Source organism: Mustelus asterias, chromosome 24, assembly GCF_964213995.1.
Source record: "Mustelus asterias chromosome 24, sMusAst1.hap1.1, whole genome shotgun sequence".
Classification (NCBI taxonomy): Eukaryota; Metazoa; Chordata; class Chondrichthyes; order Carcharhiniformes; family Triakidae; genus Mustelus; species Mustelus asterias.
In genome coordinates this window covers 30,034,700-30,061,836 of record NC_135824.1, presented here as the reverse complement: position 1 = coordinate 30,061,836, position 27,137 = coordinate 30,034,700, and the positions used below count along the sequence as shown (strand labels likewise).

Here is a 27,137-nt window from a genome sequence, read left to right as displayed (position 1 = left end):
GCATGTTTAGCGGAGAGAGAGAGAGAGAGAGGTGATTGATTGAAAGCCTCGGGTTCAGTGCTCACTGCTGAATTGTGCAAAAATGCCACGGAGTTTACATTTTAATATGCGTTCTCTCAAAGCTGTTCTACTTTGCACCATCCGAGCCTTTTTATCCTTCTCCTTTTGCACGAAAGCTGCCTAGTTGAGATGTTACTTGTTTGACAGGAGACACATAGCTTCTGTATACAATTACCACACATTTCTCTATCAATTATTTTACTACCAGTCAAGGTCCCACTAACTTGACACTTTTCCTGACCAGCTTTGTGCGGCGTAATCCTCCCCTATTAACGCTGGGTTTAATATCATTATTCACTCCGCCGTTTTATTATTCAGCCTTGGAATAGTTGTAACATTATTAGCCTGTCAAATGTTGTGTTCCACCTGTCTGGGGGATTACCCATTATCCTTTGCATGAGGCAAAGTGACACTGATGAGTGAAGTTTTGAGATATTCATTTAGTGTTTAATCTGACGGGCGTGACAGCTGATCCCAGAGCTGCTCGCTGATTAAAGCTAGGCCTCTCCGCCTGAAATCCTTCTCCATCCCATTACGCCCCTGAATACAAAGTAAAGGGATAATGCTGCCAGTGAAAGGTACTCCCGGCAGATTTGCATACGATCCACGTAAGAGAAACCAGCGGACCGTAGTACTGATTAGATGGTTTGTGTTATTTAGGGGCAAACTTGTACTGGAATTTATTAAGTCAAAGAGAAAGACACCTTGAAAAGGAAATCAGTCAAGGCCGAAGGCCATTTTGAGACTTCCAGACATTTTGAGTAAGCGCTCATCCACTTAGTTAAACTTTGATCTGCCCTTCGCAACTCTTAAGACGTCAAAGTTGTGGGAAAAACTTGCTGCCTAAAAGGAGCAGTTGTGCGACCGCTTCAGGAAATTAAACCAACGCTCTTTATATCGAGGAGTAGAAGGGAACCGCGATCTCGGATACTACCCTCTATTTGTATTTATGTAAATTAAGAAAGTGCAGCAGAAATTCTATTTTGATAGTTTACAAGAGAGTGGTCAATAATTCAGCTTCAAGAGATGCACATTTAAAACAAAAAGTACTTCACACTTTTGTGAAAAAAAAATGTTCTGCGACAGTTGTGCAGGGGAGCAGATTGCTTGCTGACACAAAATATTTTGCTTTGCTTGGATGGGCAATATAAGCTGCGATTTTAACCCCCTCCCCGCGCTCCTCGGCGGGTTCCCCGACGCTGCGCCCAGCCAAACATGGAAATGCAATTGCTTTCGTAAGGACGGAAGATTCTGCCGACGGGCAAATGGCGGGCCACATTCGCTGGAAAATCCAGGCCGCAGTGTTTTTTGCTAAACCTCTCGCTCGCGCTGTCACTCGCTTATCCTCTGACTCGCTCACCCCTGCTCCGTTTCACTTGTTTAGACTCCATCTCATTTGCTTGTGCTCCGTCTCGCCCGCCCGCGCTGCGCCTCGCCCGCCCGCGCTGCGCCTCGCTCGCCCGCGCTGCACCTCGCCCGCCCGTGCTGCGCCTCGCCCGTGCTGCACCTCGCCCGCCCGCGCTGCGCCTCGCCTGCCCGCGCTGCGCCTCGCCCGCCCGCGCTGCGCCTCGCCCGCGCTGCGCCTCGCTCGCCCGCGCTGCGCCTCGCCCGCCCGCGCTCCGCCTCGCCGGCCCGCGCTGCGCCTCGCCTGCCCGCGCTGCGCCTCGCCCGCCCGCGCTCCGCCTCGCCGGCCCGCGCTGCGCCTCGCCTGCCCGCGCTGCACATCGCTCGCCCGCGCTGCGCCTCGCCCGCCCACGCTCCGCCTCGCCGGCCCGCGCTGCGCCTCGCCTGCCCGCGCTGCGCCTCGCCCGCCCGCGCTGCGCCTCGCCCGCGCTGCGCCTCGCTCGCCCGCGCTCCGCCTCGCCCGCCCGCGCTCCGCCTCGCCCGCCCGCGCTGCGCCTCGCTCGCCCGCGCTGCACCTCGCCCGCCCGCGCTGCGCCTCGCCCGTGCTGCACCTCGCCCGCCCGCCCGCGCTGCGCCTCGCCTGCCCGCGCTGCGCCTCGCCCGCCCGCGCTGCGCCTCGCCCGCGCTGCGCCTCGCTCGCCCGGGCTGCGCCTCGCCCGCCCGCGCTGCGCCTCGCCCGCCCGCGCTGCGCCTCGCCCGCGCTGCGCTTCGCTCGCCCGCGCTGCGCCTCGCCCGCCCGCGCTCCGCCTCGCCTGCCCGCGCTGCGCCTCGCCCGCCCGCGCTGCGCCCGGCCCGCGCTGCGCCTCGCCTGCCCGCGCTGCACCTCGCTCGCCCGCGCTGCGCCTCGCCCGCCCACGCTCCGCCTCGCCGGCCCGCGCTGCGCCTCGCCTGCCCGCGCTGCGCCTCGCCCGCCCGCGCTGCGCCTCGCCCGCGCTGCGCCTCGCTCGCCCGCGCTCCGCCTCGCCCGCCCGCGCTCCGCCTCGCCCGCCCGCGCTGCGCCTCGCTCGCCCGCGCTGCACCTCGCCCGCCCGCGCTGCGCCTCGCCCGTGCTGCACCTCGCCCGCCCGCCCGCGCTGCGCCTCGCCTGCCCGCGCTGCGCCTCGCCCGCCCGCGCTGCGCCTCGCCCGCGCTGCGCCTCGCTCGCCCGGGCTGCGCCTCGCCCGCCCGCGCTGCGCCTCGCCCGCCCGCGCTGCGCCTCGCCCGCGCTGCGCTTCGCTCGCCCGCGCTGCGCCTCGCCCGCCCGCGCTCCGCCTCGCCTGCCCGCGCTGCGCCTCGCCCGCCCGCGCTGCGCCTCGCCCGCGCTGCGCCTCGCTCGCCCGCGCTGCGCCTCGCCCGCCCGCGCTCCACCTTGCCGGCCCGCGCTCCGCCTCGCCCGCCCGCGCTCCGCCTCGCCGGCCCGCGCTCCACCTCGCCGGCCCGCGCTCCGCGCTCCGCCTTGCCGGCCCGCGCTCCGCGCTCCGCCTCGCCGGCCCGCGCTCCGCCTCGCCGGCCCGCGCTCCGCCTCGCCCGCCCGCGCTCCGCCTCGCCCGCCCACGCCCGCGCCTCTCCCGCCCGTGCCCCGCCTCGCCCGCACCCCACCTCGCCCGCGCCCCGTCTCGCCCACCCGTGCTCCGTCTGTACACTGTCATCCCATTATGCACACACATCGACATTCAGCATTTGCAACATGCTCATAATAATTTTCAGCCCTTCCACAATGAGTGAAAGTGTCACCTTTTCCTGAAGAGCTCTAATGGCTGCAGTGTAATCTATCTGCCTAAACAAGAAATCAAAGTTTGCATCAGCTCTTAGCTTGTGCAGATGTTAACAAAAAGCAGTTTTAGTAATATTTATCAGCTGGCACTGGAGAACTTCAAAGAACTAAGACAGATTTTTTTTTAGCCTAGAAAAGCTGTGTTATGTTTTGCAATCCTGAAATAACCATTTCAGTGTTGTCTGTATAAATACCTAATCTCAGCCTGTGTATCGACTCAAGTTGCCTGCCCCGTGTCAATCAGTTTGAAAGTCAGCAGTATTTTTCAATGAGCTGTTGGTTTTAAGTTCAGTCACATCTGAATGTAGCAGTTTTTTTCCGTTCTCCAGATCCATTGTTCCAATTTGAACTGATTGTTAATTCCAGTTTACAATTGTCCTATTTCGCTCATAAAAATAGGATTGAAAGTACATACAGTCAAGTTGAAACGGTCTACATTGCGCCATCATTGGTGTGGGATTCAATGGGAAAGATTACTTATATAGAAACATAGAAAATAGGAGCAGGATTCGGCCCTTTGAATCTGCTCCATCATTCATTATGATCATGGTTGATCATCCAACTTTTCCCCCTATCATTTGATCCCTTTAGCCCCAAGAGCTATATTTAATTCCTTCTTGAAAACATATAATGTTTTGGCCTCATCTGCTTTCTGTGGTAGCGAATTCCACAGGCTCGCCACCCTCTGGTTGAAGGAATTTCTCAACTCAAATATAAATGGTTTACCCTGTTTTCTTATACTATGAGCCCTGGTTCTGGACTCCCCCGCCATCGGGAACATCCTTCCTGTATCTATCCTGCCTAGTCCTGTTAGAATTTTATAGGTTTCTAGGAAATCCACCCTCATTCTTCTGAACTCTGGTGAATGTAATCAGAATCAACTCAATCTCTCCCCATGTGTCAGTCCCGCTATCCCAGGAATCAGTCTGATAAACCTTCTCTGCACTCCCTCCAGAGCAAGAACATCCTTCCACAGATAAGGAGACCAGAACTGCACAATATTCCAGGTGTGGTCTCATCTATATATTTGCAGCAATACATCTCTGCTCCTGTACTCGAATCTTCTCGCTACGAAGGCCAACACACCATTTGCCTTCTTTACTGCCTGCTGTACCTGCATGCTTATCTTCAGTGACTGGTGCACAAGGACACCCAGGTCTCATTGCACACTTCCCTCTCCTAATTTATAGCCACTCAGATAATCTGTCTTCCTGTTTTTGCTACCAAAGTGGATAACCTCACATTTACCCACATTATATTGCATCTGCCATGCAGTTGCCCATTCACTCAGCCTGTCTAAATCACACTGAAGCATCTCTGCATCCTCCTCAAAGCTCGCCCTCCCAGCCAGCTGCGTGTACTGACATTGGCGAGAACAATACCTTTCTTTTTAAAATAATGAACCTCGTTTCATTCAATAAACTAGTTTTTGATTGGATTGAACTGCAATTTAAGTTTACAGAATCACAGAATACAGAAGAGTATTCTCAGTTAATGGTAGGGCGTTGGGGAGAGTTACAGAACAAAAAGATCTAGAGGTACATGTTCATAGCTCCTTGAAAGTGGAGTCACAGGTGGACAGAGTGGTGAAGAAGGCATTCAGCATGCTTGGTTTCAAGGAGTTGGGATGTCTTGTTGAAGTTGTACAAGATATTGGTAAGGTCATACTTGAAATATTGTGTACAGTTCTGGTCACCCTATTATAGAAAGGATATTATTAAACTAGAAAGAGTGCAGAAAAGATTTACGAGGATGCTACCGGGACTTGGTGGTTTGAGTTATAAGGAGAGGCTGGATAGACTGGGACTTTTTTCTCTGGAGTGTAGAAGGCTGAGGGGTGCTGTTATAGAGGTCTATAAAATGATGAGGGACACAGATCAGCTAGATAGTCAATATCTTTTCCCAAAGGTAGGGGAGTCGAAAACTAGAGGGCATAGGTTTAAAGTGAGAGGGGAGAGATACAAAAGTGTCCAGAGGGGCCAGAAGGTGGTGAATGTCTGGAACAAGCTGCCAGAGGTAGTAGCAGAGGCGGGTACAATTTTGTCTTTTAAAAAGCACTTAGACAGTTACATGGGTAAGATGGGTATAGAGGGATATGGGCCAAATGCGGGCAATTGGGACTAGTTTAGGGATTTTTTTTAAAAAAGGACGGCATGGACAAGTTGGGCCGAAGGGCCTGTTTCCATGCTGTAAACCTCTATGATTCTAAGAGGCCCTTCGGCCCATCATGTCTGCACCGACGCATGAAAGGCCCTGACCTGCCCACCTAATCCCACTTGCCAGCACTTGGCCCAGAGCCTTGAATGTTATGGCGTGTCAAGTACCCATCCATTAGTGTGGACTAATCAAAACTGCATACATTTTTGCTGGAAATAGAATGAGCGTCTAATTTTTAAGATCTTTCATGTGGACTTTGTTAGAGATGCAGTGGGATTTGGCTCAGGAATTCAGTGTAGTGTTGGTCATGTGGGTGAAGAAATCAAGTTGCCTCTTAAAGTCAAGGAATCGTTGGTAGATTTAAAGCAATAATGCTCTAATTGAGACACTGCACAGTAATGAGTGGAGTAATCATTTAGACCAGGGCAGCATCAACTATTTGATACAAAACTGTCAGCACAAGTTCTGATTGTGCATTCCGTTTTAGAATTTTATTTTCCCAATTCTCTCATGCCAGCATTTGTTGCCCATTCTTAATTGCCCTTTGAGTACAGTTGAGAATCAAACACATTGCTGAGAATGACATGTAGGCCAAACTGGGTAAAGACGGCAGATTTCTTTCCCCAAAGGACATTAGTGAACCAGATGGGGTTTTACGACAATCGACAATGGTGTCATGTCATCATTAGACTTTATCATTCCAGACTTTTATTGAATTCAAATTTCCCCATCTACCGTGGTGGGATTTGAACCCCGGTCCCTAGAGCATTAACCTGTGTCTCGGGATTACTAGTCCAGTAGCAATGCCAATATGTCCCTTGAGTCTCTGGCCCTTTTATCACTCATACATATCATATTGATGTGAAACAATTAACTTGAATCAGTTTTAATTCTTGGGCTGCTTCCTCTTTTTTTATTTAGTAACTGTGTAGAGTTGGCACATTCTCTCCATGTCTGCGTGGGTTTCCTCCGGGTGCTCCAGTTTCCTCTCTCAGTCCAAAGATGCGCAGGTTAGAGGGATTGGATATGGTAAATTACCCCATGGTGTCCCAAAATGTGTAGGTTTGGGGGATTAGTGGAGTAAATAATGTGGAGTAGGACCTAGATGGGATACTCTGTCGGAGAGTTGGTGCAGACTTGATGGCCTTCTTGTGCATGGTAGGAATTCTATGTTCTCTGGAGGTTAGAAGAATGGAAGACGATCTCATTGAAACTTCTCAAACTCCTGATGGGTGGATGCTGAGATATTGTTTCCATTGGCCGAGGAATCTAAAACATGGGGGCAAAATCCCAGGATATGCAGCCAATCATTTAGGACTGAGATGAGGAGAGATTTCTTCCCTCAAAGGGTTGGTGAATCTTTGCACTGGTGGAGTAGGCTTGAGGGCCCAAGTGGCTGAGTCCTCTCCCTATTTCTTATGATCTTATCTATGTTACTGGATAAGCAGGCTTTGCGGAAGTGGTAAATATAAGTGAGTTTCCTTCAGGATTCTCAAATTCTTACTAACTCGGCACAGTAGCACAGTGGTTAGCACTGCTGTTTAACAGCTCCAGGGACCTGGGTTCGATTCCCGGCTTGGGTCACTGTCTGTGTGGAGTTTGCACATTCTCCTCGTGTCTGCGTGGGTTTCCTCCGGGTGCTCCGGTTTCCTCCCACAGTCCAAAGATGTGCAGGTTAGATTGATTGGCCATGCTAAAAATTGCCCTTAGTGTCCTGAGATCTGTAGGTTAGAGGGATTGGTGGGTAAATATGTAGGGATATGGGGGTGGGGCATGGGTGGGATTGTGGTCGGTGTGGACTCGATGGGCCGAGTGGCCCCTTTCTGTACTGTAGGGTTTCTATGATTCTATAACTCGTGCTGTTCAATTTCCTGTTTGGCCCAGGACAGGAGGAGGGACAAACAGTCCCTTAGAATCATAGAATCATAGAAACCCTACAGTGCAGAAGGAGGCCATTCGGCCCATCGAGTCTGCACCGACCACAATCCCACCCAGGCCCCACCCCCACATATTTACCTGCTAATTCCTCTAACCTACGCATCTCAGGACTCTAAGGGGCAATTTTTAACCTGGCCAATCAACCTAACCCGCACATCTTTGGGCTGTGGGAGGAAACCGGAGCACCCGGAGGAAACCCACGCAGACACGAGGAGAATGTGCAAACTCCACACAGACAGTGACCCGAGCCGGGAATCGAACCCGGGACCCTGGAGCTGTGAAGCAGCAGTGCTAACCACTGTGCTACCGTGCCGCCCTTGAGCCTGTTCCACCAGTCAATTAAATCGTGGTTGATCTGTGACCAAACTACATGGATGTGGGCATCACTGGCAAGGTCAGCGTTTGTTTCCGATATCTAATTGCCCTTGAACTGAGGAGCTTTCTCGCCCTTTCAGGGGGCAGTTAGGAGTCAACCACATTGCCGTAGGTGAGGAGTCACATGTTAAAATCACAGAATAGAATCATACAGCGCAGAAGGAGGCCATTTGGCCCATCGAGTCTGCACCGACCACAATCCCATCCAGGCCCTATTCCCATAACCCCATGCATTTACTCTAGCTAGTTCCCCTGACACTAAGGGACAATTTAGCATGACCAATCCACCTAACCTGCACATCTTTGGACTGTGGGATGAAACCGGAGCACCCGGAGGAAACCCACGCAGACACGGGGAGAATGTGCAAACTCCACACAGACAGTCACCCAAGCCAGGAATCAAACCCGGGTCCCTGGCACTGTGAGGCAGCAGTACTAACTGCTGTGCCACCGTGTAGACCAGACGAGGTGAGGATGGCAGATTTCTCTCCTTAAAGGAGAATTAGGGCAGCTAATGAGTTTTTACAACATCAATGATAGCTGTATTTCTGTATCCCAGATTTATTGGTTGAATTTAAATTGCACTAGCTGCCATGTCCCCAAGGCATTAGCCTGGGCCTCTCGGTTACTAGAGCAATGATCATACCAACATGCCACTGTTTGCCCATTTGCCCCATGCCCTGTTTGCTGCATATCTCTTGATAGCTTTGGGTAGCAAAAATCATGGTCTTAAAATTGACAATTTATCCAGCATCAATTTCTGTTGCAGAAGAGAGTCCCAATCTTTTGTGTAGATACATTTCCTAACTTCACCTCTGAAAGGCCTGGCTCCCATCTTTAGACTATGTCCTGAGTCCTCGACTTCCTGATGACTGAAAATAGGTTTTCCAGATATCAAGGAGAAGAGGTAGTGTAGTGTAGGTGGAGCAGGTCTTCATAGTGAGAAGATTCGAGTACAGGAGCAGTGATGTCTTGCTGCAATTATGCAGGGCCTTGGTGAGAATGCATCTGAAATATTGTGGACTCACCTAATGAAGGAACAGCGCCCCGAAAGCTTGTGATTCCAAATAAACCTGTCGGACTTTAACCTGGTGTTGTGAGACTTCTTACTGTGCCCACCCCAGTCCAACGCCAGCATCTCCACATCATGTGAGCCTTATCTGAGGAAGGATGTTCTTGCAATGGAGGGAGTGCAGATGAGGCTTACCAGACCGATTCCTGGGATGGCAGGACTGACACATAAGGAAAGATTGAGTTGGTTAGGATTATATTCACCGAAGAATGAGGGGGGGACCTCATAGAAATCTATAAAATTCTCACAGGACTCGACAGGGTTGAAGCAGGGAGGATGTTCCTGATTGGGGGGGGGGCAGTGGTGGTGGTGGGAGGGCAGTGGGGAGTAGGGAGAGTCCGCAGGATGCGAGGTAGACCATTTAGGATTGCGATGAGGAGATTTTTCTTCACCCAGAGAATGGTGAATCTGTGGAATTCTCAACCACAGAAAGTAGTTGAGGCCAAAACATTGTATGTTAAAGTTTAAATTTTATTTATTAGTGTCACAAGTAGGCTTACATTAACACTGCAATGAAGTTCCTATGAAAATCCCCTAGTCCCCAAACTCCGGCGCCTGTTCAGGTACCCTGAGGGAGAATTTAGCAGGGCCAATGCACCTAACCAGCACGTCTTTCGGACTGTAGGAGGAAACCGGAGCACCTGGAGGAAACCCACACAGACATGGGGAGAACGTGCAGACTCTGCACAGACAGTGACCCAAGCTGGGATCGAACCCAAGTCCCTGGTGCTGTGAGGCAGCAGTGCTAACCACTATGCTCGCCATGCTGCCCAAGAAGGTTTCCAAGAAGGTGTTTGATATAGCTCTTGGGGCTAAAGGAGGGAACAGGTTACTGATTTGGATGATCAGCCATGATCATAATGAATGGCGGAGCAGGCTGAAAGGACCGAATGGCCTCCTCCTCCTCCTATTCTCTATGTTTCAATCTACACTATCTGTTCTCTTTGATAGCTTAGAAACTTGGATCAAATCACCCCATAATCGTCCGAATTCCAGGGAATACAGCTCTTGTTTGTTTCAAAGTTCCCTGCAGCTTAATTCTTGGAGTTCTGCTTAAATGTAATGCCAAGGCAACTCGAGACATGGTCTAAACCGAACAGGGGGGCATTGCAAATGTCATTATTATTAAATCTGTGAAGACTGCGCATTCCCTTCATCCAACCTCACTCCCTGTCCCGATATGGGTAATTGCTTCTCAGCTGGAGAGTTACAGAGTTTATTTGTAGGGATCGTGGTCATTCACAAACAACGTCAGCACTTTCGATGAGCCTTGATGAAGATGAGAATAAGAGAATTACTCTTAAATAGCTGTGAGCTTTTTGTTTAAAAGGATATCCATTTACGATGCAGTTATGTTGCTGTTAGAAAATGGTACATTCCTTTAAACAATTGCGGCACGGTAGCACAGTGACTAGCACTGCTGCCTCACAGCGTCAGGGACCCGGGTTCGATTCCCGGCGTGGGCCACTGTCTGTGCAGGGTCTGCTCATTCTCCCCGTGTCTGCGTGGCTCCGGGTGCTTCAGTTTCCTCCCACAGTCCAAAGATGTGCAGGGTTAGAGTGATTGGCCAAGCTAAATTGCCCCTTAGTGTCCTGGGATGCGTAGGTTAGAGGGATTAGCAGGGTAAATTGGGGTTACAGGGATAGGGCCTAGGTGGGATTGTTGTTGGTGCAGATTTGATGGGTCAAATGGTCTTCTTCTGCACTGTAGGGTTTCTATAATCCTATGAATTGACCAGGTCTGGCACGGGGAGAATGTGCAGACTCCGCACAGACAGTGACCCAAGCCGGGAATCGAACCTGGGACCCTGACGCTGTGAGGCAGTGGTGTTAACCACTGTACCGCCCACTAAAGAGTCTGGAGGACTGTTGTTCTGCCAAGATGGTGAGAATAGCTCCATCTCTGAGCCAGGAGATTGAATGTTAACAATGGGAAGATAAGGTCCAAAGTTGAGTTGCTGACATGGATATCAAACCTCTCTGATCGAGATGTTATGAGGCTTTCCACACATTTTTCTTTCCATCATCTTCGACAGGATTGGTAGCAAGTAACTGGCATGTAGTTACTAAGGGCAGAACTCTCCCATGCCCCACCAGCGGGCATTTTACCATGGCTAATCCACATAGCCGACACCTCTTTGGACACTAAGGGGCAATTTAGCATGGCCAATCCACCTAACCCGCACATCTTTGGAATGTGGGTGGAAACCGGAGCACGGAAACTCATGCAGACATGGGGAGAACGTGCAAACTCCACACAGAAAGTGACCCAAGGCTGGAATTGAACCCAGGTCCCTGGCGCTGTGAGGCAGCAGTGCTAACCACTGTGCTGCCATGCACTCCCCTCCCCATGCCTGATTCTCCACGACACCTATGGAAAAACGCGCTGGTTCAGGATACATCTTAACTAACATAGCATCCAGAAGTCAGGACTTACCTGAAGAAGGCCTGGAGCAGCCTCTGGAGTTCGGGATAGAGGCCACCAGTGACCCTAGACCCTGGAGCACCACAGCAGTGGGTGGGGGACTCAGTGTCCTGGAGAAGTTAATCTTCCAGCTTCAGATCCTGGAGACCCGTCTTCTCTCTTCAGGGGGTCAATCTTCTTTCTTCAATGGTGGGTCAGGGTCAGTTGAGCACCTTTTAAATATGGCAGCCAGATATAAGAGACAGCGGGATGCGCGCTATCCAGCCCGACTCACCACAGAAGATGACGTAAAACCCCAGGAAGCATAATTGATTATGCCAGGAATGGAAGAAATGGCGCAGTTTTGCCATTGGCCTCCACAGTGGGAAACACTCGCCTTCCCTGCCCCTGACATGGGACCTCGTCCCAGGTGGGAAAATTCCATCTTAAGGTTTCCAACCCTCCAGGATTGGTCTGGAGTCTCCAGGATCAATCTCCAGGATGTTGCTGTGTGCAACCCTGGAGACAAATCATCTGGACATTAAGAAGTATATATTTTGTTGCATTTTCTTTGAACATTTCTCTTTACCAGAAAATGGGAAACAATGATGGTTTGGGTGACAGGCAAGCATGAACCAACTGGGTAACCTTTTGTTTTCCAATTGGCGGAGAGATACAGATCATCACAAGGATGATGTGTTGACTTATTATTGGCTGGAGAGTGGGGAATACATGTGATGGGATACATTTAACCACAGTTGGCAACCCTAATCGATGCCAGGGTTTGATATTGACTCCACTTTCTTTTTGGATGGCATGACTCACTAATTATTTAGCCAATGCAAAGTCTCTAAGCCAAGCAGTTTCTTTTGGCCCTGCTGTGTTGAGTGCGGATGGGTCATCGCTGAGACTGTGGATTGGACACTCTTCTATGATGTGGTGCACAGTTTGCTCTCCCCCACAGGCACGTAGGGGGCTGGCACTCATGTCCCATCTGTGGAGGTTGGCCAAGCAAGGACCGTGGCCCACGTTGAACCTGCTGAGGGTGAACCACTCTTTCCTTGGAAGATTGAAACCAGATCGCTGTTGGGTTGGGTTTGAGATCTGGTACTTATTTGTTGTGTCCAATGATTTCCCATGCATGATTAAGACTTGAAGAAGATGAGGCAGTAATTTAACTGGTTCCACAAGGACCACCCTGAAAATTGGGGCCAGCAGACCATTCCTTTGCTTTTTCTTTTCTTTTCATTGATTCGATTTGATTTATTATTGTCACGTTTATAGGGGATACAGTGAAAAGTATTGTTTCTTGCACATTACACAGACAAAGCATGCCGTTCATAGAGAAGGAAAGGAGAGAGTGCAGAATATAGTGCTACAGTCATAGCTTGGGTGTAGAAAAAGATCAACTTAATATAAGGGTGGTCCATTCAATGATGGCAGCAGGGAAGAAGCTGTTCTTGAGTCGGTTGGTACGGGTCCTCAGACTTTTGTATCTTTTTCCCGATGGAAGAAGGTGATGTCCGGGATGCGTGGGGTCCTTGATTATTGCTGGCTGCTTTTCCGAGGCAGCAGGAAGTGTAGACGGAGTCAATCGATAGGAGGCTGGTTTGCGTGATGGACTGGGCTTCGCTCACGACCCTTTCTAACATGAACGTGGTGCATTTGCAAAGTTAGTTCCATACAAAGTAAAATGTTTTTGCCATTTTTAGGGCAGCATGGTGGTACAGGTTTAGCACTGCTGCCTCACAGCGACAAGGACCCGGGTTCAATTCCAGCTTTGGGTGACTGTGTGGAGTCTGCACGTCCTCTCCGTGTCTGCGTGGGTTTCCTCCGGGTGCTCCAGTTTCCTCACACAGTCCAAAGATGTGCAGGTTAGGTTGATTGGCCATGCTAAGTTGTCCCTTAGTGTCAGGGGGATTAGCAGGGTAAATACGGTGGGTTACAGGGATAGGCCTGCGGTGGGGTTGTTGTTGGTGCGGGCTTGATGAGCCGAATGGACTCCCTTCTGCACTGTAGGGATTCTATGAGCGTCGCTTTACTGAGTATCTCCGTAGCGTGAAGCATCTTTTTCTTTATTATATAATGTAGATTGCAGTTCGTGAGTGAAAAGAAAAACAAGTTTTGGAGCAGTTTCCAAAGCAGACAGCAAGGAGGAGGCAAATTCCTTCCTGTCACCTGCAATCAGAGTTGCTCAGATCAGCGTGGACTGCAGTTGGTAACTGGTTCACTTTTCTCAGCCGTTTAATGAATAGCAGCTCAGTGAGGTACTGGCTGTTCACTGGCCTTCCTCAATATAGGACATGATTTGGCAGGAGGTTCTCTGCGCTCTTTAAAGCCGCTGTAATGGAAGACAGCAGTACAAATCGAATTTTATTTTCCCTCTGGCCTCCTAATCCGAGCTTGTTCAATGTTGCTTTGCCAGAGCTGTCGGGGAGTTTGGCAAGTTGACGCTGAGGAGACGAGCAGAAAGGCTCATGGGGTGATTAAAGACGCAGGCTTGAATAGAAAGCTGGACACTTGAATTATTAATGAAAAGTATCAGGCTTGTGAGCTGTGCCATATGCAAGTTGCAGTTCCATCTGCTTAACCATTCTCGTACCTCGTGGGGAGTATAATTTGTCCCTGTTAAAAGCCTTTGCCCGATCTGGGGTACTAGAAAAAACTGCCCTCGGCTTCCTTTCCCCTTAGAATAAACATACCGCTCAAAGACAACCTTGAAAATGGACCTTAGGCCATTTAAAAGACAGAGTCGGGTGAACATTACTTAAGTTGCAGATGACCAAACTGTGGCACAGTGGTTAGCCTCACAGCGCCAGGGACCCAGGTTCGATTCCCGGTTTGGGTCACTGTCTGTGCAGAGTCTGCATGTTCTCCCCGTGTCTGCGTGGGTTTCCTCCGGGTGCTCCAGTTTCCTCCCACTGTCTGAAAGATGTGCTGGTTAGGTGCATTGGCTATGCTAAATTCTCCTCAGTGTACCCAAACAGGTGCCGGAATGTGGCGACTGGGGGATTTTCACAATAACTTCATTACAGTGTTAATGTAAGCCTACTTGTGACACTAATAGATAAGCCTAAACCATAATTCCCTCATTCTTTTAAGGTGGGTGGGGTGGCGGGGAGGGGCAGGGATTCCCAATAAGGATGCAGGAATTGAAGTTTTTCATATTGGCGAATGTCATGAAGTTGCTTAAGGCGAGGGGTTGTGATGGCAGGAGGGGATGATGGGGTAGGGGTTGTGGGAGGGGGGGGGAGCAGAGTTGGTAGCAAGGGCAGAGGTATGGCTCTCAGCTCCCACCCCCATCCTCCTTTCTGACGCCAGGTCCCTTGATTAGGCAGAGTCCCTGTGCACAAGAGATCAACCCCCAGGAATCCATAAGCAACTCTGCTTAGGTATTCTTGTGCTCACCATATGGCGCAACCTCTTTGCGCACCCCCCCCTCCCCTCCCACCCCCAACACAACTACCACCACCAGCTTGCCACTGGGTTAATACCAGCGGTGGCAGTTCAGGTCCTTAAGTGGGTATTGTAATGTCCTGACTACGTTAGGGATTGTAGGTTTTAAACAAAAAAGAAAAGATGTGGTTTGCAAACTAAGGCCGGGATTTTACGACCCCTGCTTGGGCGAGGCTTGTAAAATCCCACCCGAAGCCAATGGAGAATTCCGTTCTGCGAGCCTCACCGATCCCGGGGCGGGCGTGCCGGTACAATTCTGGCCATAGTTTCAAAATAACAACAAGAGGTTTATTGAAGGAGCTGTTGCCTGTACAGAGTAGAAATTGGAACTAACCAGGAGCCTGTGAAACACCACAGTGACATCATCATCAAATCACATGGTGGGCCCTTAAAGCAATCGTGTAACCACTTAAATATATAACAGATATCAATTGTCCACTTAAGGGATTGGCCTGCCCTGGGTTTAGCTGGGGTGCAGGTTGGAAGGCAGCAAGGTCGTCACCTGCCACCCTCCCACCTGACTAATTCCACCCCTTAACCTGGCACCAAACTTGCCATGGCCGGGGTGGGGGAAGAATGGAATGGCATTCAATTCTGCACATCATCTCTGTCATTTGGGATCTGTTGTAATTCTGTCTTTGAAGTAAATATAAATTAAAGTATTAAGGAGTTCAATACCACTTTAGTGGATTTAATTCTTCCTGGACACTGCCTGGTAAGAAAGGGAGTTTCACCCTGAAATGTTATTGGTTTAAGATGGAGATGGTTTCCATGTATGGCCTCAGCATCTAGGAATTATTACTTATGATACTCATTCCTCTCTCAGGATATCTCAGGAAATTGTCACAAATGTCGGTTACACACCTCATTTATTTTGTTTTATAGGTACAAGTGATCCTTACGTCAAGTTCAAGCTGGCTGGCAAAACACTGTACAAAAGCAAGATCATGTACAAGAATCTAAACCCTCGCTGGGGTGAGACCTTTGTGGTTCCAATCAAGAACTTAAATCAAAAGCTGTACATCAAGGTAAAAGAAAAACTGAATGTACCAAAATGTGTTGTGGTCCAGCAGAACCCTATCGTAATAAATGCTGTTAGGGGCGGCACGGTGGCACAGTGGTTAGCACTGAGGCCTCACAGCGCCAGGGACCCGAGTTCAATTCCCAGCTTGGGACACTGTGCGAAGTCTGCACGTTCTTCTTGTGTCTGCGTGGGTTTCCTCCGGGTGCTCCGGTTTCCTCCCACAGTCCGAAGGATGTGCTGGTTTGGTGGACTGGCCATGTTAAATTCTTCCTCAGTGTACCCGAACAGGCGCCGGAGTGTGGCCACTAGGGGATTTTCACAGTAACTTCATTACAGTGTTAATGTAAGCCGACTTGTGACACTAATAAATAACCTTTATTTAAGGGTTCAGTAATTATGAGGGGGTTAGCTTATGAGGAGAGATTGAGTAGATTGGGCCTGTACTCGTTGACGTTTAGAAGGTTGAGGGGAGATCTTGTAGAGACATATAAGATAATGAAGGGGCTAGACAGGGTAGAGGCAGAAAGATTTTTTCCTCTTAGAAAGGAAACAAGAACTAGAGGACACAGCCTCAAAATAAGGGGGAGTCAGTTTAGGACAGAGTTGAGGAGGAACTTCTTCTCTCAGAGGGTAGTGAATCTCTGGAATTCTCTGCCCATTGAAGCAGTGGAGGCTACCTCGTTAAATATGTTTAAGTCACAGGTGGATAGATTTCTGATCAATAAGGGAATTAAGGGTTATGGGGAGCGGGCGGGTAAGTGGAACTAAACCACTATCAGATCAACCATGACCTTATTGAATGGCGGGGCAGGCTCGAGGGGCTAGATGGCCTACTCCTGCTCCTATTTCTTATGTTCTTGTGTAATTATATTTTGGTGGGATTTACTGGTTTGGTTCAGTGATTAGAATTTGGTAGGGTCAATGATGACACTTCTCTTGCATTCAGTGGTTTACATTGGAAACGATTATAGTTTGGTTGGTTTCAAGGTCAGTGGCGATAGTTTTAGGTTGACGGGTTAGGATCGTTGGTTATATTTTGGTTTTAAGTTTGGTTTTGGTCAGATAGTTGTATTTCCAATTGTTTGCAGTGTCAAGAGTACAATATTAATACTCTGAGCGGTTTGGGTCTGGAATGCATTGACTGGGGTTGTGGTGGCGACAGATTCAATCGCGACTCTCAGAAGGAGACTGAAGGATCATCGAAGTGTTACGGAGCAGACTGAGGCTGTTTGGCCCATCATGTGTGCACCGGCTCTCCAAATGAGCATTATGACTTAAAAAAAAAGATTTGCAGGGGGAAGTGGGACTAGCTGAGTTTTTCTTGCAAGGCACCCACACAAAACATGGGCCAAATGACCTCCTCCTGTACCGTAACCGGTCCGAGATTCTAAGTCTCCGTTTTAAATTGGGGTGCCTGAATTTTATCAGGGAATTTGGGCAATTAAACGTGGGTAGGCCGAGGCTTGTCATAGTCCTAATTCTGGCACTAACTTAGCACTGATTTATTACCATATTACTGTGCGGTCACAGGGGCAGAAGTCAAGGTGTAATAAAGAGAGATGACATCAGAACTGAGTGATTGCACATCAGAAAAGATTGAGGCTTTCCTCTCGAAGAGACAAGGATAAGGGGTGGCCTCATGGAGCTCCTTAAGATTGTGAAGGGATTTGAAATGGTATATGTAGAGAAAATGGGGGGGGGGGGACTCCCATTCTCCCCCCCCCTCCTTCCCATGGCTTGTTTTCCGGCAGCAGAAGATCTTCTGGTCCCATAGCGTGGTGGTTCGCGTGGCTCGCTTGTCCAGGGGCACCCTCCACAGAGTGAGGGGGTGGGACTGGAAGATCCCGAGAGCGGGAAGGGCTGGAAAATCTCACCCGATGTACTGCCAGTGCGAGACTCCAAAACAAGCGATACAGGATAGTCATGTCAAACATCCAACAAAGAATTCACGAGAAATTTACCCAGAGAGTGGCCAGATTGTAGGACCTGTTACCACAGAGGGAAAGTGAGGTGACTATCAAAGATGCATTTAAGGGGATGCAACACCAACATGAGGGAGAAAGCAATGACGGACAGAAAGTAGAATGCGATACAGGAGGGTGGGTGGCTAAGGCTTGTGTGAAGCAGTTTAGCCAAACATGCTATAAATGCCATCATTTTATAGTCTGACCTTGAGAGGATGAGAGAAAATATGAGCACCTTGAGCTTCAGATACTGTTTAAAGGCAAGTGAGAGGCTTGAAAACCATGTTTTAACCGACAGTGTAAATATTCCATTGAAACACTCTAATACTACATGACTAACTCTGTTGAAGGCATACAAACGTGTTAGTCATCCAAGATTAGAATTAAACATCATTGTTAAATTATCCCATTCAAAACATGACAATTGGCACGGTGGCACAGTGGTTAGCACTGCTACCTCACAGCGCCAGGGACCCGGGTTCGATACCTGGCTTGGATCATTGTGCAGAATCTGTACGTTCTCCTTGTGTCTGTGTGGGTTTCCTCCGGGTGCTCCAGTTTCCTCCTACAGTCCGAAAGACGTGCTGGTTAGGTACATTGGCCCTGCTAAATTCTCCCTCAGTGTACCCGAACAGGCGCCGGAATGAGGTGACTAGGGTATTTTCACAGCAACTTCATTGTAGTGTTAATGTAAGCCTACTTGTGACACTAATAAATAAACCTAAACTTAGATTCTGCTATTATTCTGATTAACTACTGACGAAATACTGCGGGCGCTGGAAACTGAAACAGAAAATGCTGGAAAATCTCAGCAGGTTTGGCAGCACCTGTGGAGAGGGAATAGAGCCAACGTTGAAATGTTGGTTCTTCTCTCTCTGCACAGATACTGTCAGACCTGCTGAGATTTTCCAACAATTTCTGTTTTTGTGACGGAATGTAAGTACTGCAGTTTAAATTGTAGTTTGAGCAGAATCAAAGGGGAATTGTATGTACGCAATTGGCTTGGCATGTGGAGTCTGTTTTTTGGTACGCAACATGCCAGCTATTGCTGCTAAAGTTGCAGTTTCTCACTTCTCCAGATTTGCTGTAAAGTTGAAACTGTGGGGGCTTTGTTATTCTGAAGTGCCAAGAATTTGTCATCCATCTTGTGGCGCAGTGAGAAGCGTACCTGCCTCTGAGCCAGAAGCTTCGGGTTCAAGTCCCACCCCAAGGGAAAGGGTGTTCCTAACGTGGCCAGACAGGTTGAGTGACAACTTGTAAATCCTTCCAACATTCTTCAGTGGCAGGTGCTAATAGGGTTTAAAGTTTATTTATTAGCTGCAATAAGGTTAGGGATAGTGCTAATAGTCGGAGAGATTCCTGGTCATAGAGTCATAGACTCACACAGCGCAGAAAAGGCCCTTCAGCCCATTGAATCTACACCGACAATAACTACCACTAAAGTTGCGCTAATCCCATTTTCCTACACCTGCCCCAATAGAGTCATAGGCCGGGTTTGTACCGCCCCGCCCGCCACTGGAAACGGAGCGGGCGAGGGGCAGACAATAGAAAGGTCCATTGACCTTTACAGTTTCGGGATGAGCAAGACCGTAAAATCCCATCCATTGACTCAGCCAAGTGATGGAAAGAAATTGTTGTCTCTATCGTCAGCGCCAACAAACATTTAATGGGTATGTTGCCACTGCAACTGGGACTCCTTGGACCTGTGGTTAGCTAGATGGCTGGTGCGGATCAGATTGGTGTTCAATGCCCATTCCAGCTGGGGTAGATTGAGGTCCTGCCTCCATGCCCCCGGGAGGAGGTCATGTTGCTGTGTGTTGATCCTGGCTTTGGGCAAAGAACTCAAGCAACAAAAGAACGATTCCTGGTGGGACGTATAGGAAGGATATCAGAGGTAGGTTCTTTACGCAGAGAGTGGTTGGGGTGTGGAATGGACTGCCTGCAGTGATAGTGGAGTCAGACACTTTAGGAACATTTAAGCGGTTATTGGATAGGCACATGGAGCACACCAGGATGATAGGGAGTGGGATAGCTTGATCTTGGTTTCAGATAAAGCTCGGCACAACATCGTGGGCTGAAGGGCCTGTTCTGTGCTGTACTGTTCTATGTTCTATGTTCTATGAAACTTCCGGAGCCCTCGAAGAATCTTTTGTTTTGCGGTTTTCGAGTGAATCTGGTTTCTGTGGGAGATCCCGCACGCTAAGGTTCAGCATGCCTTAGTTGTTCAAAGTCATTTGAGCCTGCACGGCAGGACAGAGCTTCTGGTTAACATTCGCACTTGGGGCCAATTGTCGGGAATGGTTTCAGACTGACTTAACTGTCATACTGAGCTGACGTATTGTGTGCTTTTGCTTGTTGTTCCTTGTGCTCAGCACCTTCCTCTCAGCTCCATATTAGCTTGCACTTCGAGTGCAGAAATATTGGCCCGACCAAACTATGTTGGTGTTTACATTCCACACCAACTTTCTCTCAATGTATTTCATCTAAGTCAACAGCCTTCTAAACCTTTCTAGAATCATAGAATCCCCTACAATGCAGAAGAGGCCATTCAGCCCATCAGGTCTGCACTGACTCTCTGACAGAGAAATTTACCCAGGCCTTTCCCGCTGCCCTATCCCTGTAACCCCACATATTTCCCATGGCTAATCCATCTAAACTGCACATCTTGAGACACTGAGGGGCAATCTAGCATGGTCAATCCACCTAACCTGAACACCTTTGGAATGTGGGAGGAAACCGGAGCACCCGGAGGAAACCCACATAGACACGGGGAGAATGTGCAAACTCCACACAGCTTCCTATAACATTTCCTAGCCTAAGAGACCTCAATAATATCACCACCTACCTTCCAAGCTAAAAATCCCAAGGGTGGAACTTAACAGTTAGGGAAGGGCTGTAAAATGCAGCGAGCCGTTCAAAAAGTCCATTAACTTCTGTAGGACTGGAATATCTGATAAAACCAGCAGACAGAGCAGAAGTAGGCCATTCGGCCCATTGGATCTGCATCACTATTCAATGGGATCATGACCGATCTGGTATAATAATCCTCAACTCCACTTTCCCACCTTATCCCCATAGCCCTTCATTCCCTTACTGATCAAAAATCTGTCTATCTCAGCCTTAGAATAGAGTCATAGAATCCTACAGCGCAGAAGGAGGCTATTTGGCCCATTGAGTCTGCACCGATGACAATCCCACCCAGGGCCCATTTACTCCAGCTAGTCCCCCTGACACTAAGGGGCAATTTAGCATGGCCAATCAACCTAACCCGCACATCTTTGGACTGTGGGAGGAAACCGGAGCACCCGGAGAAAACCCACGCAGACACGGAGAGAATGTACAAATTCTACACAGACAGTGACCCAAGCCGGGAATCGAACCCAGGTCCCTGGCGCTGTGAGGCAGCAGTGCTCACCACTGTGCCACCGTGCCGCCCAAAAGTACATTTTGCCTTGTTGCCGATTCTATTCGCCATTTCAATGAGGCTCTGCTGGGATGGACCTTGAATGGACGTAACGACCCAGCCTGTACAGCCCTCTGCGGTAACGATTCACTGTCCTCTGCGAGAAAATTCCTCCTCATCTCTGCGATTGTGCCCTCTGGTCCTGGACTCTTCCACGAGAAGAAACAACTTCTCAGCATCTACCGTGTCATAGAGTCATAGAACAGTACAGCACGGAAGCAGGCCTTTTGGCCCAACTGTTCCATGCCGACCATGGTGCTCTCCCAACTTGTCCCAATTGCCTGCATTTGGCCTATATCCCTCTAACCCTTTCCCATCCATAGACTTATCCAAAGGCTTTTAAAATATTGTTATTGTGTCTGCCTCAACCACTTTCTCTGGCAGCTCATTCCATATACACACCACCCTCCAGCCCCCTGAGAATCCTATATGTCCAAATAAAGCGGCCTCTCATTTTTCTGAACTCCAATGAGTACAGGCCCAACCTATTCAACCTCCCCTCATAAGAAAATACTGCCGGCGGCTCAAGAGCAGCTTATTCCCTGCTGCCATCAGACTTGTGAATGGACCTACCATACATTAAGCCGATCTTTCTCTTCACTCTATCTGTAACTGCAACATTATATTCTGCACCCTCTCCTTTCCTTCTCTCCTATGTACTCTATGAATGGTATGTTTTGTCTGTATAGATCGCAGGAAACAATACTTTTCACTGTATCCCAATACCAAAGATGTGCGGGCGAGGTTGATTGGCTGTGCTAAATTGATCCTAGTGTCAGGGGGGGTTAGCAGTGTAAATATGTGGGGTTATGGGAATAGAGCCTGGGTGGGATTGTGGTCGGTACAGATCTTGCTGGGCTGAATGGCCTCCTTCTGTACTGTAGGGATTCTATGAATTCTATGATTGGGCAGCACGGTGGCACAGTGGTTAGCACTGCTGCCTCACAGCACCAGGGACCCGGGTTCAATTCCAGCCTCGGGTCACTGTCTGTGTGGATTTTGCACATTCTCCCAGTGTCTGCGTGGGTTTCTTCCGGGTGCTCCGGTTTCCTCCCATAGTCCAAAGATGTGCTGGTTAGGTTGATTGGCCATGCTAAAATTGCCCATAGTGTCAGGGGATTAGTAAATGCGGATTACGGGAATAGGGCCTGGGTTGGATTGTGGTCGGTACAGACCCGATGGGACGAATGGCCTCCTCCTGCACTGTAGGGATTCTATGATTTGTATTGTATGTGACAATAAATCAAATCAAATCAGTTGGAGGTGTTGTAAAGTGACCCCCCGCCCCCCCCCCGCAACCACCGCCCCGCCAAAAGTGTCTCCAGTCTTCTCATAACTCAAACTCTGACACAAGCGATTGTCTGATGACTCTTTACCTCACAGCGTCCAACGCCGGTATGTCTCCCTCATTTCTCAGCAGTCAGAAGCAGGCACAAGTCTGCAGGTTTGGGCTGGGACGGGGCACTAAACTGTTTCCTCTGTCTCCAGATGGGCATTGATGAAGCTGGCCCTGCACAGCTTATGGCACTTAGGGAGTCGTCTTCAACCTCGTGTTTATTTAAAATCTCAGCTTGTCATGATAATAAAAGAAAGATCTCTCCGTAAACAGGTGTACGACCGAGACTTGGCCACGGATGATTTCATGGGTTCTGCGTACCTCAGCCTGAATGATCTGGAAGTGAACAGGTTTGTCACATAATTGTGGATTTAATACTTTACTGGTACACGCTGGTCTCATCCTGTGAGAGATTGAAGAGCGTTATCTGATAGAGCGGTACCTGAGCTCCGAAAACCTAAAGGAGTTCCTCAGATTTTGGCAAAGCGAATAAAAGGTATGAAGTACTGAGACCTTGCGTCTGGAGCTAAGTGCTATTAAAAGCACAGCAATTGTTCACTAGCCTTGAGGGATGAAGAGATATAAATTATAAATTAATGGAGACGGGATTTATGACAGTGTTGGCCAACGCAACAGAACTTCAGTTCGGCCTGATGTGACTTGTAATAGGGGAAACAAGAATTCTGGTGAAGTTTTAAAGTGCTCCAGCGTATATATTGACAAAGCAAAATGTGATGTAATGATAATTTGAGTGCTGACTTTTGATTGAATTAAGCCCAAAAGTAACAAAGCTTTGACACCATTAGTACGTACAGTGGTTGGCACTGCTGCCTCACAGCGTCAGGGACACGGGTTCAATTCACGGCTTAGGTCACTGTCTGTGCGGAGTCTGCATGTTCTCCCCGTGTCTGCGTGGGTTTCCTCCGGGTGCTCTGGTTTCCTCCCACAGTCGGAAAGACGTGCTGGTCAGGTGCATTGGCCATGCTAAATTCTCCCTCGGTGTATCCGAACGAGTGTCAAAGTGTGGCGACTAGGGGAAGTTTCACAGTAGCTTCATTGCAGTGTTAATTGTGGTGCTAATAAATAAACTTTAGGCTTAAAAATACAATAAAAAGTGTTATTAAAAAGTTGCAATCGTACAGCATTGAAGAAGGCCATTTGAAGCATCATACTTGCGTCAGTTCTTTTTGAAAGGGTTATCCAATTAATCCCACTCTCCTGTTTTTTTCTGTTCCCCAACTAAAAACCTCAGTAAAGAGAATGATTTATTAAAAAATCTATTCAATGTTCATCAGCTGAACCTCGAACTTTGCCTCTCGTCAGTTTGAACTGGATAAAGACCACATCACATTCCACCCCCCCCCCCCCCCCCCCCCCGCCTCCCCCGGGAGCTGCATCATGTTAAATGGTGGATCTGTGATTTACCTTCATGCATTCCCAGTGAACCGGGTTCCCCACTGGGGGCAACTGGATTTCACAATCGGCCCTTAAGAGTGATCCATTAAGCACAAAGAGCATGATTCTTGTCCATCTATTTCCATTAGCAGCACATTTACCACTGTTCTGTTTGGTGTTGATCAGATTGAGTATTTTCCCCTTTGACACCATTGAATAAGTAATGAACGTGTAAATGGTATGTTAATGATCGGTTGAGGAGGGTGGGGGTAGGGTGAACGGGGATGGGTCCCCAGTGCGGAGACATGATAAATGAATTTGACTGGATTGTCTTTATGATTTTTACCAGACAAAAACAACCGGAACAATCCCTTCCCACCGTGGCAGCCATTTTGCTTGTCTACACACTGGACATTTAACTCGCGACCCCACCCAACAAATGCCCAGAACGTGAGCTAATTTCTATCCGATTGGTAATTAATGCAGGAGGCCATTTGATGGCACAGTGGTTAGCCCTGCTGCCTCACAGCGCCAGGGATCCGGGTTCGATTCCTGGCTTGGGTTACTGTCTGTGTGGAGTTTGCACGTTCTCCCCGTGTCTGCGTGGGTTTCCTCTGGGTGCTCCGGTTTCCTCCCACAGCCTGAAAGACGTGCTGGCTAGGTGCATTGGCCATGCTGAATTCTCCCTCAGTGTACCCAAACAGGCGCTGGAGTGTGGCGACTGGGGGATTTTCACAGTAAGTTCATTGCAGTGTTAATGTAAGCCGACTTGTGACACTAATAAATTAACTTTAAAAACTGAGCTCCAGGGTTTTGAGCAATGGCAGCACACATCATAAGAACATAAGAAATAGGAGCAGGAGTAGGCCATCTAGTCCCTCGAGCCTGCCCCGCCATTCAATAAGATCATGGCTGATCTGAAGTGGATCAGTTCCACTTACCCGCCTTGGGCGGCACAGTGGTTAGCACTGCTGCTTCACAGCTCCAGGGTCCCGGGTTCGATTCCCGGCTCGGGTCACTGTCTGTGTGGAGTTTGCACATTCTCCTCGTGTCTGCGTGGGTTTCCTCCGGGTGCTCCGGTTTCCTCCTACAGTCCAAAGATGTGCGCGTTAGGTTGATTGGCCAGGTTAAAAATTGCCCCTTAGAATCCTGAGATGCGTAGGTTAGAGGGATTAGCGGGTAAATATGTGGGGGTAGGGCCTGGGTGGGATTGTGGTCGGTGCAGACTCGATGGGCCGAATGGCCTCCTTCTGCACTGTAGGGTTTCTATGATTCTATGATTCTATGATCCCTATAACCCCTAATTCCCTTACCGATCAGGAATCCATCTATCTGTGATTTGAACATATTCAACGAGGTAGCCTCCACCACTTCAGTGGGCAGAGAAATCCAGAGATTCACCACCCTCTGAGAGAAGAAGTTCCTCCTCAGCTCTGTCCTAAACTGACCCCCCTTTATTTTGAGGCTGTGCCCTCTAGTTCTAGTTTCCTTTCTAAGTGGAAGGAATCTCTCCACCTCTACCCTATCCAGCCCCTTCATTATCTTATAGGTCTCTATAAGATCCCCCCTCTAAATTCCAACGAGTACAAACCCAATCTGCTCAGTCTCTCCTCATAATCAACACCCCTCATCTCTGGTATCAACCTGGTGAACCTTCTCTGCACTCCCTCCAAGGCCAATATATCCTTCCGCAAATCAGGAGTTTGAGTGTGGAGGGCAGCTTGCTCCTCCCAGCGTTCTGTCCATTAACATGGGTACTGGCCTTGGAGTGTCGCCACGGCACAGAAGAAAGTCATCTGTCCATTGAGGGGAGGCGATGGCCTAGTGGTATTATCACTCAACTATCAATCCAGAAACTCAGCAAATGTTCCAGGGACCTGGGTTCGAATCCCACCACGGAAGATGGCGGAATTTGAATTCAATAAAAAGTATCTGGAATTAAAAGCCTAATGATGACCATGAAACCAATGTCAAATGTTGGAAAAACCCACCGGGTTCACTAATGTCCTTTAGGGAAGGAAATCTGCCGTCCTTACCTGGTGTGGCCTACATGTGACTCCAGAGCCACAGCAATGTGGTTGACTCTCAACTGCCCTCAAAGGGCAACTAAGGCTGGGCAATAAATGCTGGCCAGCCAGTGACACCCATGTCCCACGAATGAATAAATAAAAAGTCTGCTGCTCTTTATGGATCAGTCCAGTCAGCTCTGTTCCCTCTCTGTATTTTGTCGCCTTGCGCATTTATTTCCACCGAGTTCCCTCTGAATTTCCTTTTGAAATGATCGATCATCTCTGCTTCCTTGTAGGCAGCGAGCTCCAAACCCAAACTTTCAGTTGGATAATTTAGTTATGGTGCAGCTCTAGGCTGTGATTTCCCACTTGGGAAGACCTGGGCCCAGATTTTCACCATCGAGATGGGGAGGTTGCTTTCGGATATTACCGGACATGGCAGACCGGTCTTACTTAAAATGGCCCCCCACCTGCCATATTTTTGTTTTGGGAAGATGGGCGTAGGATGGAGGGGGAACCACTGCCTCTGGAGAAAGCTTAGAGGTGGCCACACGGACAGGCAAGTGCCTTGTTGGGCTGGTTAGACGGCCCAGCTTAGTTCTCTGAGACTTTGGCCCAATTAGATAATAGCCTAATTGGATTTCCAGCTCTCATCGCCCCACCCCCATTTAATTCCCCACTTCCACGCCACTTCATCCACCTTGGGCAGAGTTCAGGAGCCAAATAGAGATGAAAAAAAAGATAAACTTCTCATAATCTAAGAGACTTCTCACCTACACACTTGATACTAAAGAAAGCCTCTCATTCATGAAAACCATTCAAAAAACATAAATCCCCTCAAGTGGGTCTGTTGGTTGTGAACATCTATGCACTAACCACATTAACTATGTCTAATGCTTTAAACTCTCTTAAACCTGATATTGAAATCTGAAGTCAGCCTTCCTGACTAAGATAAGTTGTTTTGGAGTTTTTGAAACTCAGCCAAACATTCATAATGGGCTTAGCTGTAATAACAACCCTTGGGAAATGGCAACAGTTTATTGAAACTGCAGGAATAGATGGTACTGATTATTTTCCAAGTTACACCAGATGGTCTGTTAATCAGTTCAATCTAGTAGCAGGTGTCTGCTTTATTACTAACAGCTGCAACTGATTTTCAGTTTTAAAGGGCTAGAGATTAAAATCACTTAAGACCATGACACTTATAGTGAGCTTATCTGCCCTTCAAGTTTGCTTATATCTCTTCCATAAAATTGTGGCTTCCACACTGCCGGCTAAGGCTCTTAGGACAGTAAAAAATGCAGTCTGTTTGAACTGAGCACTAGGTT

At 48.9% G+C, this 27,137-nt stretch overlaps 1 protein-coding gene across 1 annotated transcript in view; it reads left to right on the top strand.

The window, feature by feature from the left end:
* The window catches only part of LOC144511296 (multiple C2 and transmembrane domain-containing protein 2-like), a 447,793-nt gene that overhangs the window by 170,012 nt on the left and 250,644 nt on the right, over positions 1 to 27,137 (top strand). Inside the window, exons 4-5 of the mRNA XM_078241512.1 lie at positions 15,504 to 15,646; positions 22,679 to 22,755. Coding sequence (XP_078097638.1) covers positions 15,504 to 15,646; positions 22,679 to 22,755 — 220 coding nt within the window. The remainder of the gene's footprint in view (positions 1 to 15,503; positions 15,647 to 22,678; positions 22,756 to 27,137) is intronic.